Consider the following 27218-nt stretch of genomic DNA (forward strand, 5'->3'; position numbering starts at 1 on the left):
AACACCATATATAATCATAAGGTAGTAAAGATTGTCAGGTTCAATAAATGGCAACTAGTTAGCCTGATGAAAAAAATCTTGCTCCTCAGTCGCCAGAATGTTTCACACCAAATTATACCGTGCATTGAAAAACTGTGCCACTGTTTTTTTTTTACGGTAAAATCTGTCTATTTTTAAATTGGAAATTGAAAAAACAGTACCAGTGTTATTTTACTGCAAAATTCTGGCCACTGAGCTGCTACGTTTTTACTATAAAATTTAAGTGCCCTGTTTTTACAGTGCATTGCTATAAAAGTAAAAATGGTATGAGTATTTTACGGTATATTTCTGGCAACTGCGCTGCCATCTATTGACTTTTTACAGTATAGCCTTGCGGACATGCCATCAAAGATTGTTCATCTTGAACGAGGTTAGTATGAATATGTACTCAATTTGGTTTCTTTTGCGGGCCAAACAAAATGACACGGCCCCACTTCGGGCATTCGGTATTATAATATATTATAGTAACAGTAATATAACTAAAACAATTCATACTAGAGATGCGCGGTTTGCGGACACAACCGCGGAGTCCGCGGATTATCCGCGGATCGGGCGGTTGAAATAAAAAAAAATTAGATTTTATCCGCGGGTCGGGTCGGGCGGTTGAAATAAAAAAAAATTAGATTTTATCCGCGGGTCGGGTCGGGCGGTTGAAATTAAAAAAAAATTAGATTTTAAATAGATTCAGGCGGGTGGCAGTTAAACCAATTGGGAAATATATATACATAGTTAAATGTTGTTACCCACATACGAAAAACGAGCAGGCACCTGCAGCATATGCCACAACAGAAGAAGAAAAAAAAAAAAAGATGGACACTTTTAAGGGACGCCTCGCCGGGGGAAGGGACGGGCCCCACAGGGAGCCGTAGCTGAGGCGATCCGCGAGAAGGGCCCGACGCACGTCCAGGGTCACCACCGCGCCCACCGCACCGACACCCCGCCGCGGCCGGCGTCACGCGCAGCAGGTAAGCAGCTTACCTGCCCGCCACCCCCGTGGCCGGGGGCTCGTAACAGGGGTCACTCCGCGCGCTCCGCCCGCGCAGCTTACCTGCCCGCCACCCCTGTTGCCGGGGGCGCGTAACAGGGGTCACTCCGCGCGCAGTGCGCTCACGAAAGGGGTGGGGCTCACCCTGGTTGATATAGACAGCAGGACGGTGGCCATGGACGTCGGAACCCGCTAAGGAGTGTGTAACAACCCACCTGCCGAATCAACTAGCCCTGAAAATGGATGGCGCTGGAGCGTCGGGCCCATACCCGGCCGTCGCCGGCAGCGAGAGCCGCGAGGGCTAGGCCGCGACGAGTAGGATGGCCGGCGCGGTGCGCGCTGAAGCCTCGGGCGCGAGCCCGGGTGGAGCCGCTGCGGGTGAGAGGGACATCGCACCTCCACGTGCTTGGAGGTGCGCTCAGCGCGGCTCCCATATGATTGCGCACTGGTGTGCGTCTGGGCCGTGACAGCGTGGCACGCATTGAATGTCTGTGCTGCATTGGATCAGTCTCCTTTCTTTAACAGGCAAAAGCTTTATAACCTCACTAATGCCTTGCATCGTCTATATTAGATATATAACAACGGGCGGGTGCGCTTCTGATTAAATGTTAGATCGGGTGGATGGCGGATGGTTGACGACTTTCTGATGCGGTTGCGGATGAAATAATTGCCTATCCGCGCATCTCTAATTCATACGTACTAAACCGTCACATGTTTAATAGTACTGTTTTTGTGCTTATTTCTACACGCTATCGTAATGTAATCAAGCTGGTGTTGTTTGCAAGTGTCTGCGTTAGTATTATTAACTTACAATGGCATTCTTTTTGTATTGTTTCCGTTTCAAAAATTCCCCATTAAATTCACCAAAATGTTACTTTGAAGCTAAGTCTGTTCAGCTGATTGGAGAGCGAGCTTCCGCAGTTTATGGGTCTGTGAAAATTAGTTGTTTTACTCCCGTAGAAACAATTAAGGTATGTAATTAAACATTTAAAAAAATCCTTCTGTGCAAATAACTCATTTCACAACATAATCTACGGTTTATAGTCCAGTGCGGCTAATATGTGGAAAAATATTGTTTTCTTCCAAATTTAGTGGGTGTGGCTTATATACCGGTGCACTCTATAGTCCAGAAAACACAATAAATGGTCGACGAGAATAACGATTACTCACTAAGTTGACGCTCTGTAAAACACCGGCCACCAGCGCTACGGCAAAGAATTGCACGCCAAAGAGCTATAAACGGATTGAGAGATGTCAAATTAAAGCATAATCCAGGCTTCATCGTTTGAAAAACCGCATCTCCATACTGTGCTGCAGAGCTGCAATTTAAGTGGTAGTGCAACAAACCATGTGCCGAGTCATCACTATGCTAAACTCCTTTATAAAAAGGTTTCCTCGAGGGAAGAAGCCCGATGAGTTCCATTTTTGATGAGGCACAGCAGGTTTCTCGTATCCAAGACAACCATCTGAGATTTAGTGCTTCTGTGACTTTGGAATCTGCGTTATAGTTCCTGCACTTCACTCCACAGGAGTTCCACACTCCAGTCATTCTTTTACCAGGTGGGCATCATGTCCGGAAACCAAACCCGGCCCAGGTGCTTGGACACCTCCCAGTGGATTTCGTCCAAGGAGTACTTGTGATCCGGGATGAGCACTTCCTCCATGATGGACAGCTGTGAGAGGCGGCGGCCGCACATTTTGACAACTTCCACGAAGGCGCTGCAGGAGACCTCACACTCGCCCAGGCCGATGGCCGACAATTGGGTGCAGTGCTTGGCGATGCGGATCAGCTCCTCGTCCAGGGGGCGCAGACCGTTGGCGCACACTACCAGTTCCACCAGGCGGGGGCAGTAGAGGCCCACCCGACCGAGCACCTCCTTGCTTACGGAGCGGCCGAAGTAAAGATGCGTGACGGGGATCTCCTCGTTGAAAAAGGGCCCGAACTCGTCCTCGTAGAGGAAAAAGTACATGACCAGGTTGAACTTGGGCGAGTGGCGCACCATGGCGTCCCAGCTGCTCTTCTTGATGGTGTGAAAGTGCTGGCCCAGGTTCTCGCTCACCACGTCGATGCGCAGATGCTCGAGGTGTACGTGCTTCTCCGAGGAGAGGGCGAGCAGCAGCTCGTCGCTCAGAAGGTGGTAGTTCAACGCCAGCTCTCTCAGGCCGTGACATTGATCGGCCACACACATGATGCCTGAAAACACACAAATTGCTTCTTTGAAGTATTTTCCACTTTCAATTTCAAAAACCAATACACTTAAGCTTGGCTGAGGCTATAAAAAAAACAACTGCTAAATCAAGCATTTTCGGCTGCGACAATCCCAAATAAAAACCTGAGAAGACTGATGTAGACGCCAAGAAAACGGAAATGCTGATTATCGGTCCTGCTAAACACCGACATTTATTTAATAATACCACCTTAACATTTGACAACCAAACAATTACACAAGGCGAATCAGTAAAGAATCTGGGTATTATCTTCCACCCAACTCTCTCCTTTGAGTCACACATTAAGAGTGTTACTAAAACGGCCTTCTTTCATCTCCGTAATATCGCTAAAATTCGTTCTATTTTATCCACTAGCGACGCTGAGATCATTATTCATGCGTTCGTTACGTCTCGTCTCGACTACTGTAACGTATTATTTTGGGGTCTCCCTATGTCTAGCATTAAAAGACTACAGTTGGTACAAAATGCGGCTGCTAGACTTTTGACAAGAACAAGAAAGTTTGATCATATTACGCCTATACTGGCTTACTTGCACTGGCTTCCTGTGCACTTAAGATGTGACTTTAAGGTTTTACTACTTACGTATAAAATACTACACGGTCTAGCTCCGTCCTATCTTGTCGATTGCATTGTACCATATGTCCCGGCAAGAAATCTGCGTTCAAAGAACTCCGGCTTATTAGTGATTCCCAGAGCCCAAAAAAAGTCTGCGGGCTATAGAGCGTTTTCTATTGAGTTTTTCCTTGCCCTTATGTGGGCTTTGTACCGAGGATGTCGTTGTGGCTTGTGCAGCCCTTTGAGACACTTGTGATTTAGGGCTATATAAATAAACATTGATTGATTGATTGATTGAGTATGCCTAAAATGATCAAAATACGTAAATATTATTATAAATGTGCCTGTTACTACATTACATATATACTTACATCATGTATATAAAACCATAATGGAGGTGTTTGGATGTTTTTAGCGGCTCTATAGGCAAAATTGAACAGCGCCCATATGGTCCATTGTAAGTGGACTTTTGATCAAATTTAGAATGAATTAAAAAAAATCCATCCGTATTCATGTCTCTCATAACGATTGTGAACAATAGGCAACATTCCAAAAAAAGTACAGCTCCTCTAAACATTCACGTCACCTGCTTTGCTGTGCTGAAAGCTATCACCGTTACACCACATCAGACTAGACCAGGGGTCGGCAACCCGCGGCTCCGGAGCCGCATGCGGCTCTTTGATCACTGATGCGGCTCAGCAGCTCACTTGCTGAACCCCCCGATTTTCCCGTGAGACTTCCGGAATTCAGTGCCTCTCGCAGGCAACTCCCGGGATTTATATTCACCGAATTTCACCCTTACAGCTATAATAAGGGCGTGCCATGATGGTACAACATTTGGCGCCCTCTACAATCTGTATTAACAGCGTGCCAGCCCAACACTTGTTATACAATATACATCTTCTGCTTGAACACGCACGTGACAGGAAGGCATACTTGGTCAATAGCCACACAGGTTACACTGACGGTGACCATATAAAACAACTTTAACACTCTTACCGTATTTTCCGCACTATTAGCCGCACCTAAAAACCACAAATTTACTCAAAAGCTGACAGTGCGGCTTTTAACCCGGTGCGCTTTATATATGAATTAATATTACGATTCATTTTCATAAAGTTTCGATCTCGCAACTTCGGTAAACAGCCGCCATCTTTTTTCCCGGTAGAACAGGAAGCGCTTCTTCTTCTACGCAAGCAACCGCCAAGGTAAGCACCCGCCCCCATAGAACAGGAAGCGCTTCTTCTTCTACTGTAAGCAACCACCCGCCCGCGTAGAAGAAGAAAAAGCGCGCGGATATACCGTACGTTTCATTTCCTTTGTTTGTTTACATCTGTAAAGACCACAAAATGGCTCCTACTAAGCGTCAGGGATCCGGTTCATGAAAAGACGCAATCTCTCCATCCGCACACGGATTACTATTTCACAGCAACTGATATTCCTGTGAACCGCACTGTGGATACAACGGGAGCACGTACGGTGAATATTCGCACCACAGGGAATGAGAAGTCATCCTTCACTGTGGTTCTAGCTTGCCATGCTAATGGCCAGAAACTTCCACCCATGGTGATATTCAAAAGGAAGACCTTGCCAAAAGAGACCTTTCCAGCCGGCGTCATCATAAAAGCTAACTCGAAGGGATGGATGAAGAAAAGATGAGCGAGTGGTTAAGGTAAGTTTAAGTTTACGCGAAGAGGCCGGGTGGCTTTTTTCACGCAGCTCCGTCCATGTTGATATACGTATGTTTGTGATTGCACATTTGCGTACATTTTGGGAGTGAACAGAGTTGTTAGAACGCTGGTTTTTAATATATTATTAAAGTTTGACTGACCTATCTGACTGTTTTTTGACATTCCTTTAGCGCAGTTAGATGCGGCTTACAACACCGGGCGGCTTATAGGTGGACAAAGTTTTGAAATATGCCGTTCATTGAAGGCGCGGCTTTTAACCCAGGGCGCCTTATGGTGCGGAAAATACGGTACTAATAATGCGCCACACTTTGAACCAAAACCAAACAAGAATGACAAACACATTTCGGGAGAACATCTGCACCTTAACACAACATAAACACAACAGGACAAACACCCAGAATCCCATGCAGCCCTGACTCTTCCGGGCTACATTATACACCCCTGCTACCACCAAACCCCGCCCCCACCCCAACCCTGCTCCCTCACACATCACCCCCCCTCTTTGTGCGTCGGTTGAGGTGGGCGGGGTTTGGTAGCTGGGGTGTATAATGTATCCCGGAAGAGTTAGGGCTGCATGGGATTCTGGGTATTTGTCCTCTTGTGTTTATGTTGTGTTACGGTGCAGATGTTCTCCCGAAATGTGCTTGTCATTCTTGTTTGGTGTGGGTTCACAGTGTGGCGCATTATTAGTAAGAGTGTTAAAGTTTTTTTATACCGCCACCGTCAGTGTAACCTGTGTGGTTGTTGACCAAGTATGCCTTGCTGTCAACTACGTGAGCAAGCGGGAGCCCCATACAACGTGTGGCTGATCAGGCACGTTGGTTGTAGTGGGTGCTATATGCTGTACCATCACGGCACGCATGACGCTGACAGGCGCCACTCATTTAAAACCCGTGTGCAGCACCAGCTTACAAAATCCATATAAAGGGGTGGGCAGTGTGTCTGAGACCCCTGGTTTATACATAGCACAAAGCAAAAAAAAACTTTGTATGCAGTATTATTTCATTTAAAATTTGCGGCTCCCATTGTTGTCTATAATTTGTGAAACTTCTTCTACGCAAGCAACCGCCAAGGTAAGCACCCGCCCCCATAGAACAGGAAGCGCTTCTTCTTCTACTGTAAGCAACCACCCGCCCGCGTAGAAGAAGAAGAAGAAGCGCGCGGATATTACGTTTCATTTCCTTTGTGTGTTTACATCTGTAAAGACCACAAAATGGCTCCTACTAAGCGACAGGTTTCCGGTTCATGAAAAGACGCAATCTCTCCATCCGCACACGGACTACTATTTCACAGCAACTGCCTAAAGACTTTCAAGAAAAGCTGGCTACTTTCCGTGCATATTGTAAAAACAAGATAGCTGAAAAAAAGATCCGGCCAGAGAACATTATCAACATGGACGAGGTTCCACTGACTTTTGATATTCCTGTGAACCGCACTGTGGATACAACGGGAGCACGTACGGTGAATATTCGCACCACAGGGAATGAGAAGTCATCCTTCACTGTGGTTCTAGCTTGCCATGCTAATGGCCAGAAACTTCCACCCATGGTGATATTCAAAAGGAAGACCTTGCCAAAAGAGACCTTTCCAGCCGGCGTCATCATAAAAGCTAACTCGAAGGGATGGATGGATGAAGAAAAGATGAGCGAGTGGTTAAGGGAAGTTTACGCGAAGAGGCCGGGTGGCTTTTTTCACGCAGCTCCGTCCATGTTGATATACGACTCCATGCGCGCCCACATCACGCTGGTTTTTAATATATTATTAAAGTTTGACTGACCTATCTGACTGTTTTTTTGACATTCCTTTAGCGCAGTTAGATGCGGCTTACAACACGGGGCGGCTTATAGGTGGACAAAGTTTTGAAATATGCCGTTCATTGAAGGCGCGGCTTATAACCCAGGGCGCCTTATGGTGCGGAAAATACGGGTCATTAACATCCAATTACATCATATGAAAGTGCACAACGTTGCGTCAAATATTCTGCTTAGCTGAGTTCTGTAAAAAGGCGATAAAAATGCCAGCTTGTCAGTCAGGCAAATTCTTTAGGCTTTTTCTGCTTCAGTGTTTTCTACGCCATCACATACCTGCTGGCGAGACGTGAGGGCAGCTGCTCATCTTCAGCAGTTTAAGCGTGTCGCTGTTGTTGGCCACCAGCACCTTCAGCGAGGGGTCGTCCACCGGCGTGTCGTCGATCTTCAGCGACGACAGCGACTTGGAGTTGACAAAGACCACCGTCAGAGCAGAGATGAAGTGAGACTGGACGGAAGGAACAAAAGTGAAGGTTAGGGATGGGAATCGTAAACAAATCAGTGTATGATTTCCTCTTATCGATTCTTCCGGGTGGGGATGACGTCATTACGCAACGTGCGTACTGCGCAGTGACGTCAAATCACAAAATGGCCATGCCTGGTCAGTAGTGATGGGATCGGCAGTTCTTTTGACTGTACTGAATCACTAGAATCAGTTCCTTAAATTGATTCCTTCAAAAAATTTGTTCACCGAATCACTTCTGCAGCAGCAGTTCTGTGGGCAGGTCGGCGAATCATGAGTCAGTCAGTAACAGCTTCCCCAGCGTCAGATCTCGGTGTGTGTCAGTTCGCCAACGACACAAGCCCTCAGCACCCAATGAACGACACGCACAGTGACTGAACGAGAGCCTCAATGTGACGTCCTCCTCCGCGACACACTCACTTCTCTGTGTCAGTAGGTTCGTGAGTCCTGTTGTTAAATATGTTTTATTGCACTGAAATGAAAATAAGAAATAAATAAAAGTGGGAAATAAAAAAAATAGTTATAGCCTACTAAAATGCTTGCAATCAACAGTTAAATAAATAGGCTTTGTTTGTTTAGTGCAAAAACAAATATTAAATTAAGAAACCCTTAACAAATGCCAACATAAAAACTAAATGTTCTGTAGCAAAGAAAATGTCAACTTAAATATGCAAACAAAAAGAAAATAAATACCTTCAAAATAAAACAAATAAATTAAGAGCCAGAAATGCCAACATAAAAACTAAATGTTCTGTAGCCTACGTTTAAAAATATAACAAAGAAAATATTAACTTAAATGTGCAAACAAAAAGGAAATAAATAGGCTACCTTAAATAAAACAAAACAATTATTAAACCAAGTGCCAGAAAAGCCAACATTAAAACTAAAATTTCTGTAGCTTACATTTAAAAATATAAAAATGGAAATATCAACTTAAATATGCAATAAAAAAGAAAATAAATAGCTTAAATAATATAAAAATCAAGATAAATAATAGCCTATGTATATGTACATACATTAGTTATTATTTTTATTTTAAATCTTTTCAAACAGCCTGCCCTACACTTTACCCCCCGCCCCTCCCCGCGTCGCTGCTGCTCAGCCTTGCCCTGCACTAGAGATGCGCGGATAGGCAATTATTTCATCCGCAACCGCATCAGAAAGTCGTCAACCATCCGCAATCCACCCGATCTAACATTTGATCAGAACCGCATCCGCCCGCCATCCGCCCGCACCCGCCCGTTGTTATATATCTAATATAGACGATGCAAGGCATTAGTGAGGTTATAAAGCTTTTGCCTGTTAAAGAAAGGAGACTGATCCAATGCAGCACAGACATTCGCGTGCCACGCTGTCACGACCCAGACGCACACCAGTGCGCAATCATATGGGAGCCGCGCTGAGCGCACCTCCAAGCGCGTCTCGCTGCCGGCGACGGCCGGGTATATGGGCCCGACGCTCCAGCGCCATCCATTTTCAGGGCTAGTTGATTCGGCAGGTGGGTTGGTACACACTCCTTAGCGGGTTCCAACTTCCATGGCCACCGTCCTAGCTGCTGTCTATATCAACCAGGGTGAGCCCCACCCCTTTCGTGAGCGCACTGCGCGCGGAGTGACCCCTGTTACGCGCACCCGGCAACAGGGGTGGCGGGCAGGTAAGCTGCGCGGGCGGAGCGTGCGGAGTGCCCCCTTGTTACGAGCCCCCGGCCACGGGGGTGGCGGGCAGGTAAGCTGCTTACCTGCTGCACGTGACGCCGGCCGCGGCGAAGGCGGACGAGGCGGGGTGTCGGTGCGGTGGGCGCGGTGGTGACCCTGGACGTGCGTCGGGCCCTTCTCGCGGATCGCCTCAGCTACGGCTCCCGGTGGGGCCCTCTCGGGGGAAGGGGCCTCGGTCCCGGACCCCGGCGAGGCGTCCCTTCTCCGCTCCGTAAAAGTGTCCATCTCTTTTTTTTTTTTTCTTCTGTTGTGGCATATGCTGCAGGTGCCTGCTCGTTTTTCGTATGTGGGTAACAACATTTAACTATGTATATATATTTACCAATTGGTTTAACTGCCACCCGCCTGAATCTATTTAAAATCTTTTTTTTTTTAATTTCAACCGCCCGACCCGACCCGCCGATAAAATCTAATTTTTTTTTATTTCAACCGCCCGATCCGCGGATAATCCGCGGTTGTGTCCACAAACCGCGCATCTCTACCCTGCACTGACTTTCTTTCTGTCTCCTCTACTCTCATAACTTTATGTGTTGAGATAATGTGTGTGTTTGTTTTCACGTGGCTTGAGTCAACATTAGCCGTTAGCTTGGAGAATGAATGGAGAACGGATGCCAATGGCATGAAACATATCCCCGCGACGGGAGGAGAATCACTCGCGGCATTGGGGCAAGCAGAGCAGAGAGCGAGAGCGTTGTCGTTCACTGAGTGATTCATGTCGTTAATCCGCGGTGAACGAATCGTTCGCTCAGTCCCTCCCCCCCGCCCCCATGATGAGTAGCTGGCTGCGTCGTTCGCCGACGTCACAGAATGCGCCAGTTCCACTCATACTGGCATGGTCGCGGCGGAGCTCAACTGAACTGAGAAAGGAACGAATCAGTTCATGAAGTGATTCGGTTCAGTACGTTCACTCAAAAGATTCGTTCGTTCGAACGACACAACATTACTGGTCAGAACATACACTAACATTTTACAAAAACAACCGCGCTACTTGTAATAATTATAGGGCTGCTATTTCATCAAGGAGGACATACAATATGCTGAAATATTTGAACACACAGCATGCAACAATTATAAATGAAAGTTGTATTTTTGAACTGCTCCGATCTCATCCCAGCAGCAATAACGCCCAGAGGTGGGTAGAGTAGCCAGAAATTGTACTCAAGTAAGAGTACTGTTACTTTAGAGATTTATTACTCAAGTAAAAGTAAGGAGTAGTCACCCAAATATTTACTTGAGTAAAAGTAAAAAGTATGTTGTGAAAAAACTACTCAAGTACTGAGTAACTGATGAGTAACATACACACTCATATCATATATATATATATATATATATATATATATATATATACATACATTGATATATACAGTATATAATTTATATTTATTTATTTTGCTGTTTTTGTTTACATGTTAAAGGTGTTTTAATGAATATACATGCATGTTTAACATATAGATTCCTTTCTTTCATGAAGACAAGAATATAAGTTGGTGTATTACCTGATTCTGATGACTTGCATTGATTGTAATCAGACAGTCGTGATGATAACGTCCACGTTTTCAAATGGAGGAGAAGAAAAGTTCCGATCCTTTCTGTCTAATACCATATGAAAGTGGTTGGTTTTTGGCATCTTATTTGTCCAGCTTCCATATTTGTTTTTATACACTTTACAAGAAATATATTGGCGTCAAACTCCGTTGCTTGCTAGCTTGTTTGCGCTGGCTTTCGGAGACTCTTGTTTTGAAAGCGCAGGCGCGATGGAGCGGCACTTTTATTGTGAAGACAGGAACGCCCTCATGTGCGGTCAGTCTTTAGGCTTTTGACGGGATGTACGGTTGAAATAAAAATGTATCTTTTTTCCTTCACACTTTTGATTGATTGGAACTTTTATTATTAGATTGCACAGTACAGTACATATTCCGTACAATTGACCACTAAAGGGTAACACCCCAATAAGTTTTTACACTTGTTTAAGTCAGGTCATGTGACCCCTGGCTCTGTTTGATTGGTCCAACGTCACCAGTGACAGCATCTGATTGGTGGAACGAAGTGAAACGTCACCAGTAAGGCAGGCACTTTGAAGGTCTGTCTGACAGACCAAAACAAACAAAGCGTGCACTAACAGATCGATAAAAATTAGTAGCGAGTAGCGAGCTGAATGTAGATAAAAGTAGCGGAGTAAAAGTAGCGTTCCTTCTCTATAATTTTACTTAAGTAAAAGTAAAAGTACGTTGCATTAAAACTACTCTTAGAAGTACAATTTATCCCAAAAGTTACTCAAGTAGATGTAACGGAGTAAATGTAGCGCGTTACTACCCACCTCTGGCAATCAACTTCAAATGTGAAACTAATATGTGATATTAACTCATTACCGTACATGCAAAGTGAGGTATGTCAAGCCTTTATTATCATTTTGATGATCTTGGCTTACACTTTTTGAAACCCCACATTTTCTGAGATTTTCAAATCAAAGTTTTAATAAACTGTAAGCCACTATCATCAAAATTAGAACCAATAAAGGTTTGACATATCTCATTTTGCATGTACCGTATTTTTCGGACTATAAGTGGCAGTTTTTTTCATAGTTTGGCCGGGGGTGCGCGACTTGTACTCAGGAGCGACTTAAGTGTGAAATGATTAACACATTAGCGTAAAATATCAAATAATATTATTGATCTCATTCACGTAAGAGACTAGACGTATAAGATTTCATGGGATTTAGCGATTAGTAGTGACAGATTGTTTGGTAAACGTATAGCACAGGGGTGCTCACACTTTTTCTGCAGGCGAGCTACTTTTCAATTGATCAAGTCGTGGGGATCTACCTCATTCATATATATAATTTATATTTACTTATTTATGAAATATATGTTTTTGTTAACAAGTTAAAGGTGTTTAATGATAATGCAAGCATGTTTAACACATATAGTTAATATTGTTAATACATTAAAGGTGTTTAATGATAATACAAGTATGTTTAATACTTATAGTTAATATTGTTAACAAGTTAAAGGTGTTTAAAGATAATGCAAGCATGTTTAACACATATAGTTAATATTGTTAACAAGTTAAAGGTGGTTAAAAATAATACAAGCATGTTTAACACAAATAGTTAATATTGTTAACAACTTAAAGGTGGTTAAAGATAAAACAAGCATGTTTAACACATATAGTTAATATTGTTAACAACTTAAAGGTGGTTAAAGATAATACAAGCATGTTTAACACATATAGTTAATATTGTTAACAAGTTAAAGGTGGTTAAAGATAATACAAGCATGTTTAACACATATAGATTCCTTTCTTTCATGAAGACAAGAATATAAGTTGGTGTATTACCTGATTCTAATGACTTGCATTGATTGTAATCAGACAGTGGTGATGATAACGTCCGCATTTTCGAATGGAGGAGAAAAAAAGTCCTCCTTTCTGTCCAATACCACATGAAAGTGGTTGGTTTTTGGCATCTTATTTGTCCAGCTTCCGTACTCCTTTGTATACACTTTACAAGAAATACATTGTCGGCAAACTCCGTAGCTTGCTAGCTTGTGCACGCCAGCTTTTTGAGACTCTTATTTTGGTAGCGCAGGCAGGATGAAGCAGAGCTTTTATTGTGCAACTGTGCGGTCGGTCTTTGGAGTTTTGACGACAGGTACGGCGCCAGAGTCTGTTGAAATAAAGTGTTTCTCGCCTTCCAGTCGGTAATTTTAATGATCTGGCAGCAGCCAGCGTCATCTCAGAAGACCCTCGGGTGCCGTGAATGTCAATCAAGTGACGAAAGTGACGTCATAGTGAAGATTTATGATCGCTCATTTTTAGGACTATTTTTTTTAATGCCTGGCTGGTGATCGACTGACACACCCTCCGAGATCGACCGGTAGATCGCGATCGACATAATGAGCACCCCTGGTATAGCATGTTCTATATGTTCTAGTTATTTGAATGACTCTTACCATAATATGTTACGTTAACATACCAGTTGGTTATTTATGCCTCATATAACGTACACTTATTCAGCCTGTTGTTCACTATTCTTCATTTATTTTAAATTGCCTTTCAAATGTCTATTCTTGCTGTTGGCTTTTATCAAATACATTTCCCCAAAAAATGCCACTTATACTCCAGTGCGACTTATATATGTTTTTTCCCTTCTTTATTATGCATTTTCGGCCGGTGCGACTTATTCTCCGGAGCGACTTATACTCCGAAAAATACGGTAATAAGGTAATATCACGTTACTAAATGTTACATTCTTGTGTCATTTCCACATGATTTATTTTGTTAAAGTCTACAGAAGAACATTAATTTATTTTCTAAAAAGTATTTTTCCCCTCTATGCTACATACAGTATGTGGCCTCACTGTAGGCTTTCTAAGGTCATGTTACCTCTAAACTAAACTAAATTGAGTCTAATCCACCCTTTTTTCTCTTTTTTTTAAGGAACCAAATTGTTAAACAGAATCAAAAGAAAGAATTGGAAACCGGAAAAATCTTGTCAATTCCCATCCCTAGTGACGATTAATATTCTTCGTACGCAACTAGAGAACGTTGGTTAGGTTCATACAAAGCATTGCCGCAACATCTTGCAATTGTGAAAGATGAAACAGAATGCTTCCAAACTGGATACCTAGTCGACAGTTAGTGTTGGTAATACCTTTGAAACCTCCATGAAACTGGGCCTGGCTGTGGAGATGAGCCCCAAGGTCTTTAATGAGCAGTTCACCAACTGTGAAAGAATGTCACAGGCAGCCTCTGCAGACTCAGTGCTGCTGTCCACCTGGTGAGGTAACATAAAAAGGTTGTTAAAAATGGTTTAAACATACCTGCCAACTTTTGAAATCAAAAAAACCTAGTAGCCAGGGTCCAGGGGCCGCAGGCCCCGGTAGGTCCAGGACAAAGTCCTGGTGGGGGGTTCCTTCGCCCCCTGACGCAAAATGATTATTAGCATTCAGACAGGTTAAAATGTTGCTAAAACCATCACTTTTCTATCAGTCACAGTGACTTTTCAAAACAAAAATATTACAGCAAAAATCATATGGGTTGATTGACATGTTTATTCTGTAAGCTAACTTCAATAGTTTGAAATTATTTTGACAGTTAATGCCAGTTATCCTGTCAACCTTTCACAAGACTTCAATTTGTTCATTGAAAGTATAAACACTTTTTACAGTAAACAAATGGTAAAACAGTACTAAACAATTCCATTAAAAAAAAATTGGTGTCATTATTAACTTTCTGTCCAAGCTTGTATAATCTACTGCCTTGTTCAATTGTAAAAAATATTCTGTGCCTAAAATTCACATTTCTATCACAATTATCATACTGTAAACATGGTAAGCTAACTCCATTAAAATTAATAGTCCTGTCAATAGCATGGAATTACAATTCAAATGTAGTTTTTTTGTAAGCCTTTCAAAATATGACAAATTAATGAAAATTAATGTAAGCCATCAGACACTTGAAAAGTGGCACATCACATCTCTAATGTAATCATTTGAACTTTTCAACAGAAATAGCACTGCAAAAATATTAAGGACATACTTCTGTATTTTGGTAGTTATGCTGTCAACATTTAACAAGATTTCTTCAACTTGGACTTGAAAGCATAAATAGTATAAACACTTTTAACAGTATAACAGTACTAAACAATTCCAATAGATAACATTGGTGGCATTACCTTTTTGTTTGCTCAATTATTGCCTCCGTAAATAAAACTTCGGCATTTATCACATCCAAAGAATCTGTTTGGGCGACGAAAAACGTTGAAAGTTTTCCACTTGTATCGCTAGCAGCGGCATTAGACTTGTGTTTTTTTGTCCCAACGTGGTCTTTTACATCGCTAATTCCTCCGTGTCCGATCGAAAAATCTTGTCTGCACAAGGTGCAATTCGCGTAGTTTTCACCCTTTTTGGAACGGATAATTATTCCCGGATAGGCTTTTGAATATTCTTCACGGAATGACTGCAGTTTTCTTTTCGGTTTAAGACTCGTTTGCGATTTTTCTCCGGCTGATTCCATGATCGTTCGCTCGTTTGGAAACAATGGCCTCGTGCTTGGCAGCGGTGATATAAATAGCCTCGTGCATAGCATCCGGAATGGCTCGATAGGAAGTTACGGGAAGCAGTGTCGATTGTCATTGTTGTTACGCGATTTCGTGAATAAAACTTTAAAAAAAAAAAAAAAATTTAATTAATGAAAAACCGTATTTTTTATCACTGCAACCGTAACCCGGAATAGGTTGATGAAAACCGTACTAATTACGGGAAAACCGGAGTAGTTGGCAGGTACCGTATTTTCCGCACTATTAGCCGCACCTAAAAACCACAAATTTACTCAAATGCTGACAGTGCGGCTTATAACCCGGTGCGCTTTATATATGGATTAATATTAAGATTCATTTTCATAAAGTTTCGGTCTCGCAACTACGGTAAACAGCCGCCATCTTTTTTCCCCGTAGAAGAGGAAGTGCTTCTTCTTCTACGCAAGCAACCGCCAAGGTAAGCACCCGCCCCCATAGAACAGGAAGCGCTTCTTCTTCTACTGTAAGCAACCACCCGCCCGCGTAGAAGAAGAAGAAGAAGCGCGCGGATATTACGTTTCATTTCCTTTGTGTGTTTACATCTGTAAAGACCACAAAATGGCTCCTACTAAGCGATAGGTTTCCGGTTCATGAAAAGACGCAATCTCTCCATCCGCACACGGACTACTATTTCACAGCAACTGCCTAAAGACTTTCAAGAAAAGCTGGCTACTTTCCGTGCATATTGTAAAAACAAGATAGCTGAAAAAAAGATCCGGCCAGAGAACATTATCAACATGGACGAGGTTCCACTGACTTTTGATATTCCTGTGAACCGCACTGTGGATACAACGGGAGCACGTACGGTGAATATTCGCACCACAGGGAATGAGAAGTCATCCTTCACTGTGGTTCTAGCTTGCCATGCTAATGGCCAGAAACTTCCACCCATGGTGATATTCAAAAGGAAGACCTTGCCAAAAGAGACCTTTCCAGCCGGCGTCATCATAAAAGCTAACTCGAAGGGATGGATGGATGAAGAAAAGATGAGCGAGTGGTTAAGGTAAGTTTACGCGAAGAGGCCGGGTGGCTTTTTTCACGCAGCTCCGTCCATGTTGATATACGACTCCATGCGCGCCCACATCACGCTGGTTTTTAATATATTATTAAAGTTTGACTGACCTATCTGACTGTTTTTTTGACATTCCTTTAGCGCAGTTAGATGCAGCTTATAACACGGGGCGGCTTATAGCTGGACAAAGTTTTGAAATATGCCGTTCATTGAAGGCGCGGCTTATAACCCAGGGCGGCTTATGGTGCGGAAAATACGGTATGTTTAAAGCCCCGTGAACATGTTTCAACAGAGGTGCTCCCACCTTGAAGCTAACATACTGCAGATGGTTAGAGTGCCTCTTGATGATCTGCTTGATAAGGTCCGGATGCGTGGCCTTCAGGTAGGAGCTGGCGGGCTGGTTGAGCTCAAACTCGAAGCATCTCCACAGCTCAGGCATGTGGAAGGCTTGGTTCCACCCACGGCACACCTGAGAGGCGTAGGCCCGGTCCAGCAGTGTTAAGTACTGAAAGATGTGGAGGAGGAGCTCCTGGGGCAGGTGAGCCCAGTTGAAATCTGGCGAGTCGCCGGCCTCAGACACCGCAATCGACTCCTTCCGGATCTTCTTGTGAGCCTCGGGCGGGCTCTTGCTGGAGGAGTCGTTGCTGTCATTCTTGGCGCCTTTCGTCCGCTTCATCTGAAACACGACAATAACAGTGCATTCACTCTCACTCAACTTGAAGTTCAGTGCTGCAAGAAAATATGAAAACCAAGCCGCATTGAACGCATGACGACCAATTTCATGAAAGGAGAATTAGGACAGCAAAATACAGAGCAGCAGCAAATCCATTTGTAGTGTAATAATGCTCATTGTTATTTCTGTATTATTATTTATTTCGCTAACTGCTTCTTTGCAATCACTTTTACCATCATATTTGTACATATCGTATTTGCTGATGTTGCTCTATTGTTCATACTTGCCAACCCTCCCAGATTTTCCGGGAGACTCCCGAAATTCAGCGCCTCTCCCGAAAACCTCCCGGGACAAATTTTCTCCCGAAAATCTCCCGAAATTCAGGCGGAGCTGGAGGCCACGCCCCCTCCAGCTCCATGCGGACCTGAGTGACGTGTTGACAGCCTGTTGTACATGCACATGTGACCCACCCATAATGTGTCACATTTTTGTGTTGATTCATTTAGTTTATTTTGTGGTTTGAATTCGTTTTTGGAGCTGTCATTACACATTTATCAGTATTCACATTGGTCAGTAGGGGGCAGTAGGGCGTTTCTTCCCAATTGAATGCTATCACCTGCAGACCGGAAGTGTCTTGTCATTCTGATGAGAGCGACCAGTCTGTGAACAATTGAAACGTCCTGTGTGCTTTTTCCTCCTGTATAACAGGTTAGTTTTGGTGAATCAACTCACTGAATAATATCCATGTGATCTTTATAAGTTTAAGTACACATTCTGATGGTGGAGCCTAACTCTAAAGTGTTTGTGAGTTGTAGTTTGTATTTGTGAATGAATCCAGTGCACAGCTGCAGTAATCAATACAAAAAGGCGACGTGAGTGCGCAATGTTTATATAGGAACTTCTGATCCCAATTCAGACTCCCAAATTAGAGCTCCCGTTTTCTTATTGATTTTATAATGTATATTTGTATAATGTGTGTGTTCTGAAATAGTGACAGAGAATAGAACAAGGATGGACAATTCAACCCTTAACTCAACAATGAGTAGAGGAGTGTTATGTGTGTGTATATGTGTAAATAAATGAACACTGAAATTCAAGTATTTCTTTTATTTATTTATATATATATATATATATATATATATATATATATATATATATAGCTAGAATTCACTGAAAGTCAAGTATTTCTTATATATATATATATATATATATATATATATATATATATATATATATCTTAACCACGCCCACAACCACGCCCCCCGCCACACCCCCGACCACGCCCCCCGCCCCCCAACCCCCGAAATCGGAGGTCTCAAAGTTGGCAAGTATGCTATTGTTGTTGTGTTTGCTGTTGTTGTTTTTGTCTCTCTGTCTAATCCCCCTCTTGTACCCACAATTTCCCTCTCTGTCTTCCTTTTTTTTCCTCTTTCTATCCCCTCCTGGCTGCACCAAATGATAATATAAATACATTTAATAAAGTCAAATACAAATAAGGCAACAAGAGAAGTATCCTACACTTCTCTTTTGTAAAGTAGATCTGAACAGCCGATATGGGCATCTACATCAACTATATGATTTGCCTGAGAAGCTGGACAAGACAAAAAAAGAAGAAAAAAAGAATGATAGTCTATAATTGTTTGTTGTGTAACTTGTCCTGTGTTGTACTGTTTTGTGTTCAGTTTAAATGTATTTGCATTTCAAGGGCTTCTCCATTAATACAAACCCCGTTTCCATATGAGTTGGGAAATTGTGTTAGATGTAAATATAAACGGAATACAATGATTTGCAAATCCTTTTCAACCCATATTCAATTGAATGCACTACAAAGACAACATATTTGATGTTCAAACTCATAAACTTTATTTTTTTTTTTGCAAATAATAATTAACTTAGAATTTCATGGCTGCAACACGTGCCAAAGTAGTTGGGAAAGGGCATGTTCACCACTGTGTTACATGGCCTTTCCTTTTAACAACACTCAGTAAACGTTTGGGAACTGAGGAGACACATTTTTGAAGCTTCTCAGGTGGAATTCGTTCCCATTCTTGCTTGATGTACAGCTTAAGTTGTTCAACAGTCTCCGTTGTGCTATTTTAGGCTTCACATTTTCAATGGGAGACAGGTCTGGACTACAGGCAGGCCAGTCTAGTACCCGCACTCTTTTACTATGAAGCAGCGTTGAAGTTGGCATTGTCTTGCTGAAATAAGCAGGGGCGTCCATGGTAACGTTGCTTGGATGGCAACATATGTTGCTCCAAAAGCTGTATGTACCTTTCAGCATTAATGGCGCCTTCACAGATGTGTAAGTTACCCATGTCTTGGCCACTAATACACCCCCATACCATCACACATGCTGCCTTTTACACTTTGCGCCTAGAACAATCCGGATGGTTCTTTTCCTCTTTGGTCCGGAGAACACGACGTCCACAGTTTCCAAAAATGAAATGTGGACTCGTCAGACCACAGAACACTTTTCCACTTTGTATCAGTCCATCTTAGATGAGCTCAGGCCCAGCGAAGCCGACGGCGTTTCTGGGTGTTGTTGATAAACGGTTTTCGCCTTGCATAGGAGAGTTTTAACTTGCACTTATAGATGTAGCGACCAACTGTAGTTACTGACAGTGGGTTTCTGAAGTGTTCCTGAGCCCATGTGGTGATATCCTTTACACACTGATGTCGCTTGTTGATGCAGTACAGCCTGAGGGATGGAAGGTCACGGGCTTAGCTGCTTACGTGCAGTGATTTCTCCAGATTCTCTGAACCCTTTGATGATATTACGGAGCGTAGATGGTGAAATCCCTAAATTCCTTGCAATAGCTGGTTGAGAAAGGTTTTTCTTAAACTGTTCAACAATTTGCTCAGGCATTTGTTGACAAAGTGGTGACCCTCGTCCCATCCTTGTTTGTGAATGACTGAGCATTTCATGGAATCTACTTTTATACCCAATCATGGCACCCACCTGTTCCCAATTTGCCTGTTCACCTGTGGGATGTTCCAAATAAGTGTTTGATGAGCATTCCTCAACTTTATCAGTATTTCTTGCCACCTTTACCAAATTCTTTGTCACGTGTTGCTGGCATCAAGTTCAAAAGCCAGCATCTGTGATGGTATGGGGGTGCATTAGTGCCCAAGGCATGGGTAACTTACACATCTGTGAAGGCACCATTAATGCTGAAAGGTACATACAGGTTTTGGAACAACATATGCTGCCATCTAAGCGTCGTCTTTTTCATGGACGCCCCTTCTTATTTCAGCAAGACAATGCCAAGCCACATTCAGCACGTGTTGCAACAGCGTGGCTTCGAAAAAAAAAGACTGCGTGTAGTTTCCTGGCCCGCCTGCAGTCCAGACTTGTCTCCCATCGAAAATGTGTGGTGCATTATGAAGCGTAAAATACGACAGCGGAGACCCCGGACTGTTGAACGACTGAAGCTCGACATAAAACAAGGATGGGAAAGAATTCCACTTTCAAAGCTTCAACAATTAGTTTCCTCAGTTCCCAATCGTTCATTAAGTGTTGTTAAAAGGAAAGGTCATGTAACACAGTGGTGAACATGCCCTTTCCCAACTACTTTGGCACGTGTTGCAGCCATGAAATTCTAAGTTAATGATTATTTGCAACAACAAAAAAATTGTTATCAGTTTGAACATCAAAATATGTTGTCTTTGTAGCATATTCAATTGAATATGGGTTGAAAATGATTTGCAAATCATTGTATTCCGTTTATATTTACATCTAACACAATTTCCCAACTCATATGGAAACGGGGTTTGTACATTCAACCTAATGTTTTGGTCGGTTAGCATAAGCAGTTTTGGAATCTGTTGCATTTTAGTCTTTCAGCGATAAATTGGGTGTTTGAAATAATTGTACAACAACAATACACAATATAATAATATTGCACACTTTCATTTAAAAAGCAGCTGAGAAAGTTCGCGCTGGCTAACCCTAACTAACCCTAGCTTCATAAACAAATACGTAAACTTCAAATATTTGTCAATTATAAGCAATATCACGCAAACAAACGTATTGAAAACATACTGACGATGACATAAACGGTTATGTGAGCTAATATTGTGACAATATTGCTCAGTCGCTTCTCAGTCAACCAGAGGCATAATGTGAATATTGACCAATTAATAAGACACAAATGTAATTAATGTGCTAAATAGTTGGCATTTGTAAAACTTGAATGTTTCCGAGGCAGGTAAACGCCACAAACCTACCTTGTTTACACTCAGTTAGCCTGTTAGCAGCTAAATCCCACAGCCGAGTTGACGCTTCAGCCACGCTGGGAAAGATCATTCGGGACAGCAAAATATCGCGCATCGGAGAGCAGTTGGTCGTTGGTCGGTCGTGGGCATCCAAAACAAACACGCAAGTCCTGGGTGTTAATAGATCAAGAGCCGCGACCACAGAGCGAGGCGTCCCGGCTGGAGTTGACCTATTTCCCACTGGGAGACAGTCAGCACCATAGACTACGCAGCATGGAGCGCTACTGACGAGACGCGGGGCCGCCATCTTGGAGCGGTGATCCGCTCCACTCAGTGCAATTCATTTGGCAGGAGCAATGAACTGTCAGCGCATTTAATTAATTTTACCTCACTGAATACCACTGATTTTCACGCACTTTTTTTTGTCATACGTGTAGCTATGATAAAGGACACATGTTTTATTATTCATAGTTCGCTTAACAGTAATAGAATATTCTTATATGCTATAAGCAGAGGTGAGTAGAGTAGCCAGAAATTGTACTCAAGTAAGAGTACTGTTAATTTAGAGATGTATTACTCAAGTAAAAGTAAGGAGTAGTCACCCAAATATTTACTTGAGTAAAAGTAAAAAGTATGTTGTGAAAAAACTACTCAAGTACTGAGTAACTGATGAGTAACATACACACACATATCATATATATATATATATATATATATATATATATATATACACATACATTGATATATACAGTATATCATTTATATGTATTTATTTTGCCGTTTTTGTTTACATGTTAAAGGTGTTTTAATGAATATACATGCATGTTTAACACATTTCTTTCATGTTGACAAGAATATAAGTTGGTGTATTATCTGATTCTGATGACTTGCATTGATTGTAATCAGACAGCAGTGCTTAACGTCCACGTTTTCAAATGCAGGAGAAAAAAAGTCCCTCCTTTCTGTCTAATACCACATGAAAGTGGTTGGTTTTTGGTATCTTATTTGTCCAGCTTCCATTTTCGTTTTCACACACTTTACAAGAAATACATTGGCGGCAAATTCCGTAGCTTGCTAGCTTGTTTGCGCTGGCTTTCGGAGACTCTTATTTTGAAAGCGCAGGCGCGATGGAGCGGCATTTTTATTGTGAAGACAGGAACTGTGCAGTCAGTCTTTAGGCTTGTGACGGGATGTACGTTTGAAATAAAAAAGTGTCTTTTTTCCTTCACACTTTTGATTGATTGATTGAAACTTTTATTAGTAGATTGCACAGTACAGTACATATTCCGTACAATTGACCACTAAATGGTAACACCCCAATAAGTTTTTCAACTTGTTTAAGTCAGGTCATGTGACCGCCTGGCTCTGTTTGATTGGTCCAACGTCACCAGTGACTGCATCTGATTGGTGGAACGGAGTGAAACGTCACCAGTAACGCAGGCACTTTGAAGGTCTGTCTGACAGACCAAAACAAACAAAGCGTGCATTAACAGATCGATAAAAATTAGTAGCGAGTAGCGAGCTGAATGTAGATAAAAGTAGCGGAGTAAAAGTAGCGTTTCTTCTCTATAAATATACTCAAGTAAAAGTAAAAGTAAGTTGCATTAAAACTACTCTTAGAAGTACAATTTATCCCAAAAGTTACTCAAGTAGATGTAACGGAGTAAATGTAGCGCGTTACTACCCACCTCTGGCTATAAGTGACCAGACGTCCCAGATCAAAACTGGTAATATAATCCCAGAGAAGGCGGGAAAAAAACGGTCAGCTATTTTTAAATTGAAGAAACAATATGATTAGGTTATATATCATACTTGCCAACCCTCACGAAATTCAGCGTCTCTCCCGAAAACCTCCCGGGACAAATATTATCCCGAAAATCTCCCGATTTTCAGCCGGAGCTGGAGGCCACGCCCCCTCCAGCTCCATGCGGACCTGAGTGAGGACTGACGGGAGGACAACAGGGTGACAAGAACTAAATCATCCAGACTAGAGATAAATTGTATTATTATGTTTATCTTACCTAAAAATAAATATATTTATTAATTAAAAAAAATAAAAATACATTTTTACTATATTTTGCTAAAAACATCAAAATTAATTGTATTTTTATTTTTTATTTTTTCCGACTCCTTATTACATCCAGCCATAGAATTATACATTAAAATAAACATATTTGAAATAATTAATTTTGAATTATCATAATAATTTATTTAAAATGACCATATTTAATTTTTAAAATAATTGCTTGTTTATCAACAACTTTAGCATTTTATTCATTACATTTTGAAACTCTCAGAAGCCAAGTTATGTTATATTCCTTAATATTTATTTATGCAAGTTTGAAGTATCAATTATCCAAACACAGTTTGTTTGCATATTTTCAGGATGTATTTTTATATATATACATATATATATATATGAAATACTTGACTTGGTGAATTCTAGCTGTCAATATACTCCTCCCCTCTTAACCACGCCCCCAACCCCCCACCTCCCGAAATCGGAGGTCTCAAGGTTGGCAAGTATGTTATATATACATGCTTATATCCTACATAAACAATGTATGAATACATTAGATATCTATATATCTTATAGACCAGTGGTTCTTAACCTTGTTGGTTGTACCGAACCCCACCAGTTTCATACGCGCATTCACCGAACCCTCCTTTTTTTTCAAATTCAAGACAAAGTTATATGTTTTTGGTAACACTTTAGTATGGGGAACATATTCTAAGTAACAAAGACTTAATTTAGAGTTATTTGGTTAGGGTTAGGGTTAGGGTTAGGTTTAGGGCCAGGGTGAGAGGCTTTGGCTTATAATAAGGCCATGCCGAATAAGGCATTAATAAGTAGTTAATAATGACTAGTTAAGAGCCAATATGTTACTAATTTGCATGTTAATAAGCAACTAATTAATGGTGAATATGTTCCCCATACTAAAGTGTTACCGTGTTTTTTTACTGGTGCACAAAATGAAGCGTGCATGAACATCACCTTGTTCAAACAACAAAACCAACACAGTACATAAACTCACAACAAATGACACACCTGCAAATCAATCAGCTGTTGCCGTATCCGTAATACGCCGATAGGGAGAAGTTTTTATTTACACGATGAGTCGGGTGTGTTTTGACCTCCACCGAACCCCTGAGCTTGACTCACCGAACCCCAAGGGTTCCATCAAACCCAGGTTAAGAACCACTGTTATAGACTGTATCTCTGTTGCTGCAGCAGCAGAGTTTATTCTGTCTTGACACTTTGTATTGATATTTTATATTACATTCTTCCCTTAAATGATCATGTTTACAGTGATTGTTTTGTATGTATTTTTTATGTATGTCGCTTTGGATAAAAGCATCTGCCAAATACTTCAACATAAACATATATAAATACTGTACAGCCACTGTCCATCTGATTGTCCAGTTAGCTAACATATATTACCCCCCCCCCCTCACACACACACACACAATCTGGACTGTGGTCCTAACTTTTACCCCTGTTGGCTTTTACAATCTTTATCTACATCATTTATTTCAACTTCATACTTGCCAACCCTTCCGGATTTTCCGGGAGACTCCCGAATTTCAGCGCCTCTCCCGAAATCCTCCCGGGACAAATTTTCTCCCGAAAATCTCCCGAAATTCAGGCGGAGCTGGAGGCCATGCCCCCTCCAGCTCCATGCGGACCTGAGTGACGTGTTGACAGCCTGTTCTCACGTCCGCTTTCTCACAATATAAACAGCTAATGATCGAGGGCGAGTTCTTGGTTTCTTATGTGGGTTTATTGTTAGGCAGTTTCATTAACGTCCTCCCAGCGCGGTAACAACACACAACAACAGCAGTCAAGTTTTCGTCTACGTAAAGCAGTTGGTCTGCCGTAAACAGCAATGTTGTGACACTTTTAAACAGGACAATACTGCCATCTACTGTACATGCATATGTGACCCACCCATAATGTGTCACATTTTTGTGTTGATTTATTTATTTTATTTTGTGGTTTGAATTCATTTTTGGAGCTGTCATTACACATATATCAGTATTCACATTGGTCAGTAGGGGGCAGTAGGGCCTTTTTTCCCAATTGAATGCTATCACCTGCAGACCGGAAGTGTCTTGTCATTCTGATGAGAGCGACCAGTCTGTGAACAATTGAAACGCTTTTTCCTCCTGTATAACAGGTTAGTTTTGGTGAATCAACTCACTGAATAATATCCATGTGATCTTTATAAGTTTAAGTACACATTCTGATGGTGGAGCCTAACTCTAAAGTGTTTGTGAGTTGTAGTTTGTATTTGTGAATGAATCCAGTGCACAGCTGCAGTAATCAATACAAAAAGGCGATGTGAGTGCGCAATGTTTATATAGGAACTTCTGATCCTAATTCAGACTCCTAAATTAGAGCTCCCGTTTTCTTATTGATTTTATAATGTATATTTGTATAATGTGTGTGTTCTGAAATAGTGACAGAGAATAGAACAAGGATGGACAATTCAACCCTTAACTCAACAATGAGTAGACGAGTGTTATGTGTGTGTATATGTGTAAATAAATGATCACTGAAATTCAAGTATTTCTTTTATATATATATATATATATATATATATATATATATATATATATACATAGCTAGAATTCACTGAAAGTCAAGTATTTCTTATATATATATATATCTTAACCACGCCCCCAACCACGCCCCCGCCCCACCCCCGACCACGCCCCCCACCCCCCCAAAATCGGAGGTCTCAAGGTTGGCAAGTATGTTATTCAAGTATGACATTTTTAAATGTAATTAATTTAATTGACAAGTAATTATACTTTGGTCATACTCTTGTTTGCTAGCGGCTAGGATTTCAGTACTATTGAAGATCTTTGCTCCTTCTCAACTCTGTGCTAATATTCTTTTCACAAAATACAACCAACAGTACGTTAATGTTGAATCTTACTTGTGAAAAGTAATCCCCCGATTCCTATTTTCAAAAGTCCGCTCATTTGAGCTTCTACCTGTCAACTGTCAGTTTAGCATCTTTGTGTTCTACCTGTCAACTGTCAGTTTAGGCTGCTCGCCGGCTCCTCATCACCACTTCAAGATGGCGGCCCAATTTCTCGCGTCACAGCAGCCAATGCTGGCTCTACTTATAACATGTCTATGGTCATCCCCCCTCCCCCTCCTGAAATGGCGAAGTGTCGTTTACATGCTCGCGGTGCATTGTGGGAGAAAAACAAGCAAAATGGCTACCCACGCGAGAAAAACAGTCATTACGAAACGGATAATATATAACTTGCCTTTGTGCTTCATTATATCATGTATAATGTTCTTATATGGTTGGAAGTAGCATGTGTTTGTATTTGGTCACACAATCCTTTAAAAGCATTCTTAACGTGTCCATCCGCGGCTTTACTTTCTTACTTTAGACATAATAATAATAATGAATATTTACTTTTTGCATTTGTAACGCACTTTACATTTGTTAAAATCTCAATCTCAAAAAAAAGGTAAAAAATAAAAATAGAAAGTTAGTGTAACCTATTTTTATGGGCTTGCCTCTTTATGATGTTAAGTTCCTGTTATACGCTGTCATACAGTATATGCCTTAAGCTCTTATTTTGAAGGCGCCAAGAGCGGAAGTGATGACACGTTGTGGTGGAGCGAAGAAAGTAAATAAAGTGGTCCTCGTGTAAAACTGGAGCCTCCGTGTTTGTTATTTTGCAGTTTTATACAGTATGGACGACAAATATAAACCCTCGGGTTACATT

At 41.7% G+C, this 27218-nt stretch overlaps 2 protein-coding genes across 2 annotated transcripts in view; both read right to left on the reverse strand.

The window, feature by feature from the left end:
• The window catches only part of uchl3 (ubiquitin carboxyl-terminal esterase L3 (ubiquitin thiolesterase)), a 111795-nt gene that overhangs the window by 55803 nt on the left and 28774 nt on the right, over window positions 1–27218 (reverse strand). The window lies entirely within an intron of this gene.
• Window positions 1458–21688, reverse strand: fbxl3a (F-box and leucine-rich repeat protein 3a). Its single transcript, XM_061970686.2, has 5 exons — window positions 21477–21688; window positions 16878–17249; window positions 14137–14259; window positions 7584–7755; window positions 1458–3218 (listed from the first exon to the last, which is right to left on the reverse strand). Exons 2-5 carry the CDS (start codon window positions 17247–17249, stop codon window positions 2578–2580), a joined length of 1308 nt encoding a protein of 435 aa, XP_061826670.2. The 5' UTR covers window positions 21477–21688; the 3' UTR covers window positions 1458–2577.

This window comes from Nerophis lumbriciformis, linkage group LG13 (genome assembly GCF_033978685.3).
Source record: "Nerophis lumbriciformis linkage group LG13, RoL_Nlum_v2.1, whole genome shotgun sequence".
Lineage (NCBI taxonomy): Eukaryota > Metazoa > Chordata > Actinopteri > Syngnathiformes > Syngnathidae > Nerophis > Nerophis lumbriciformis.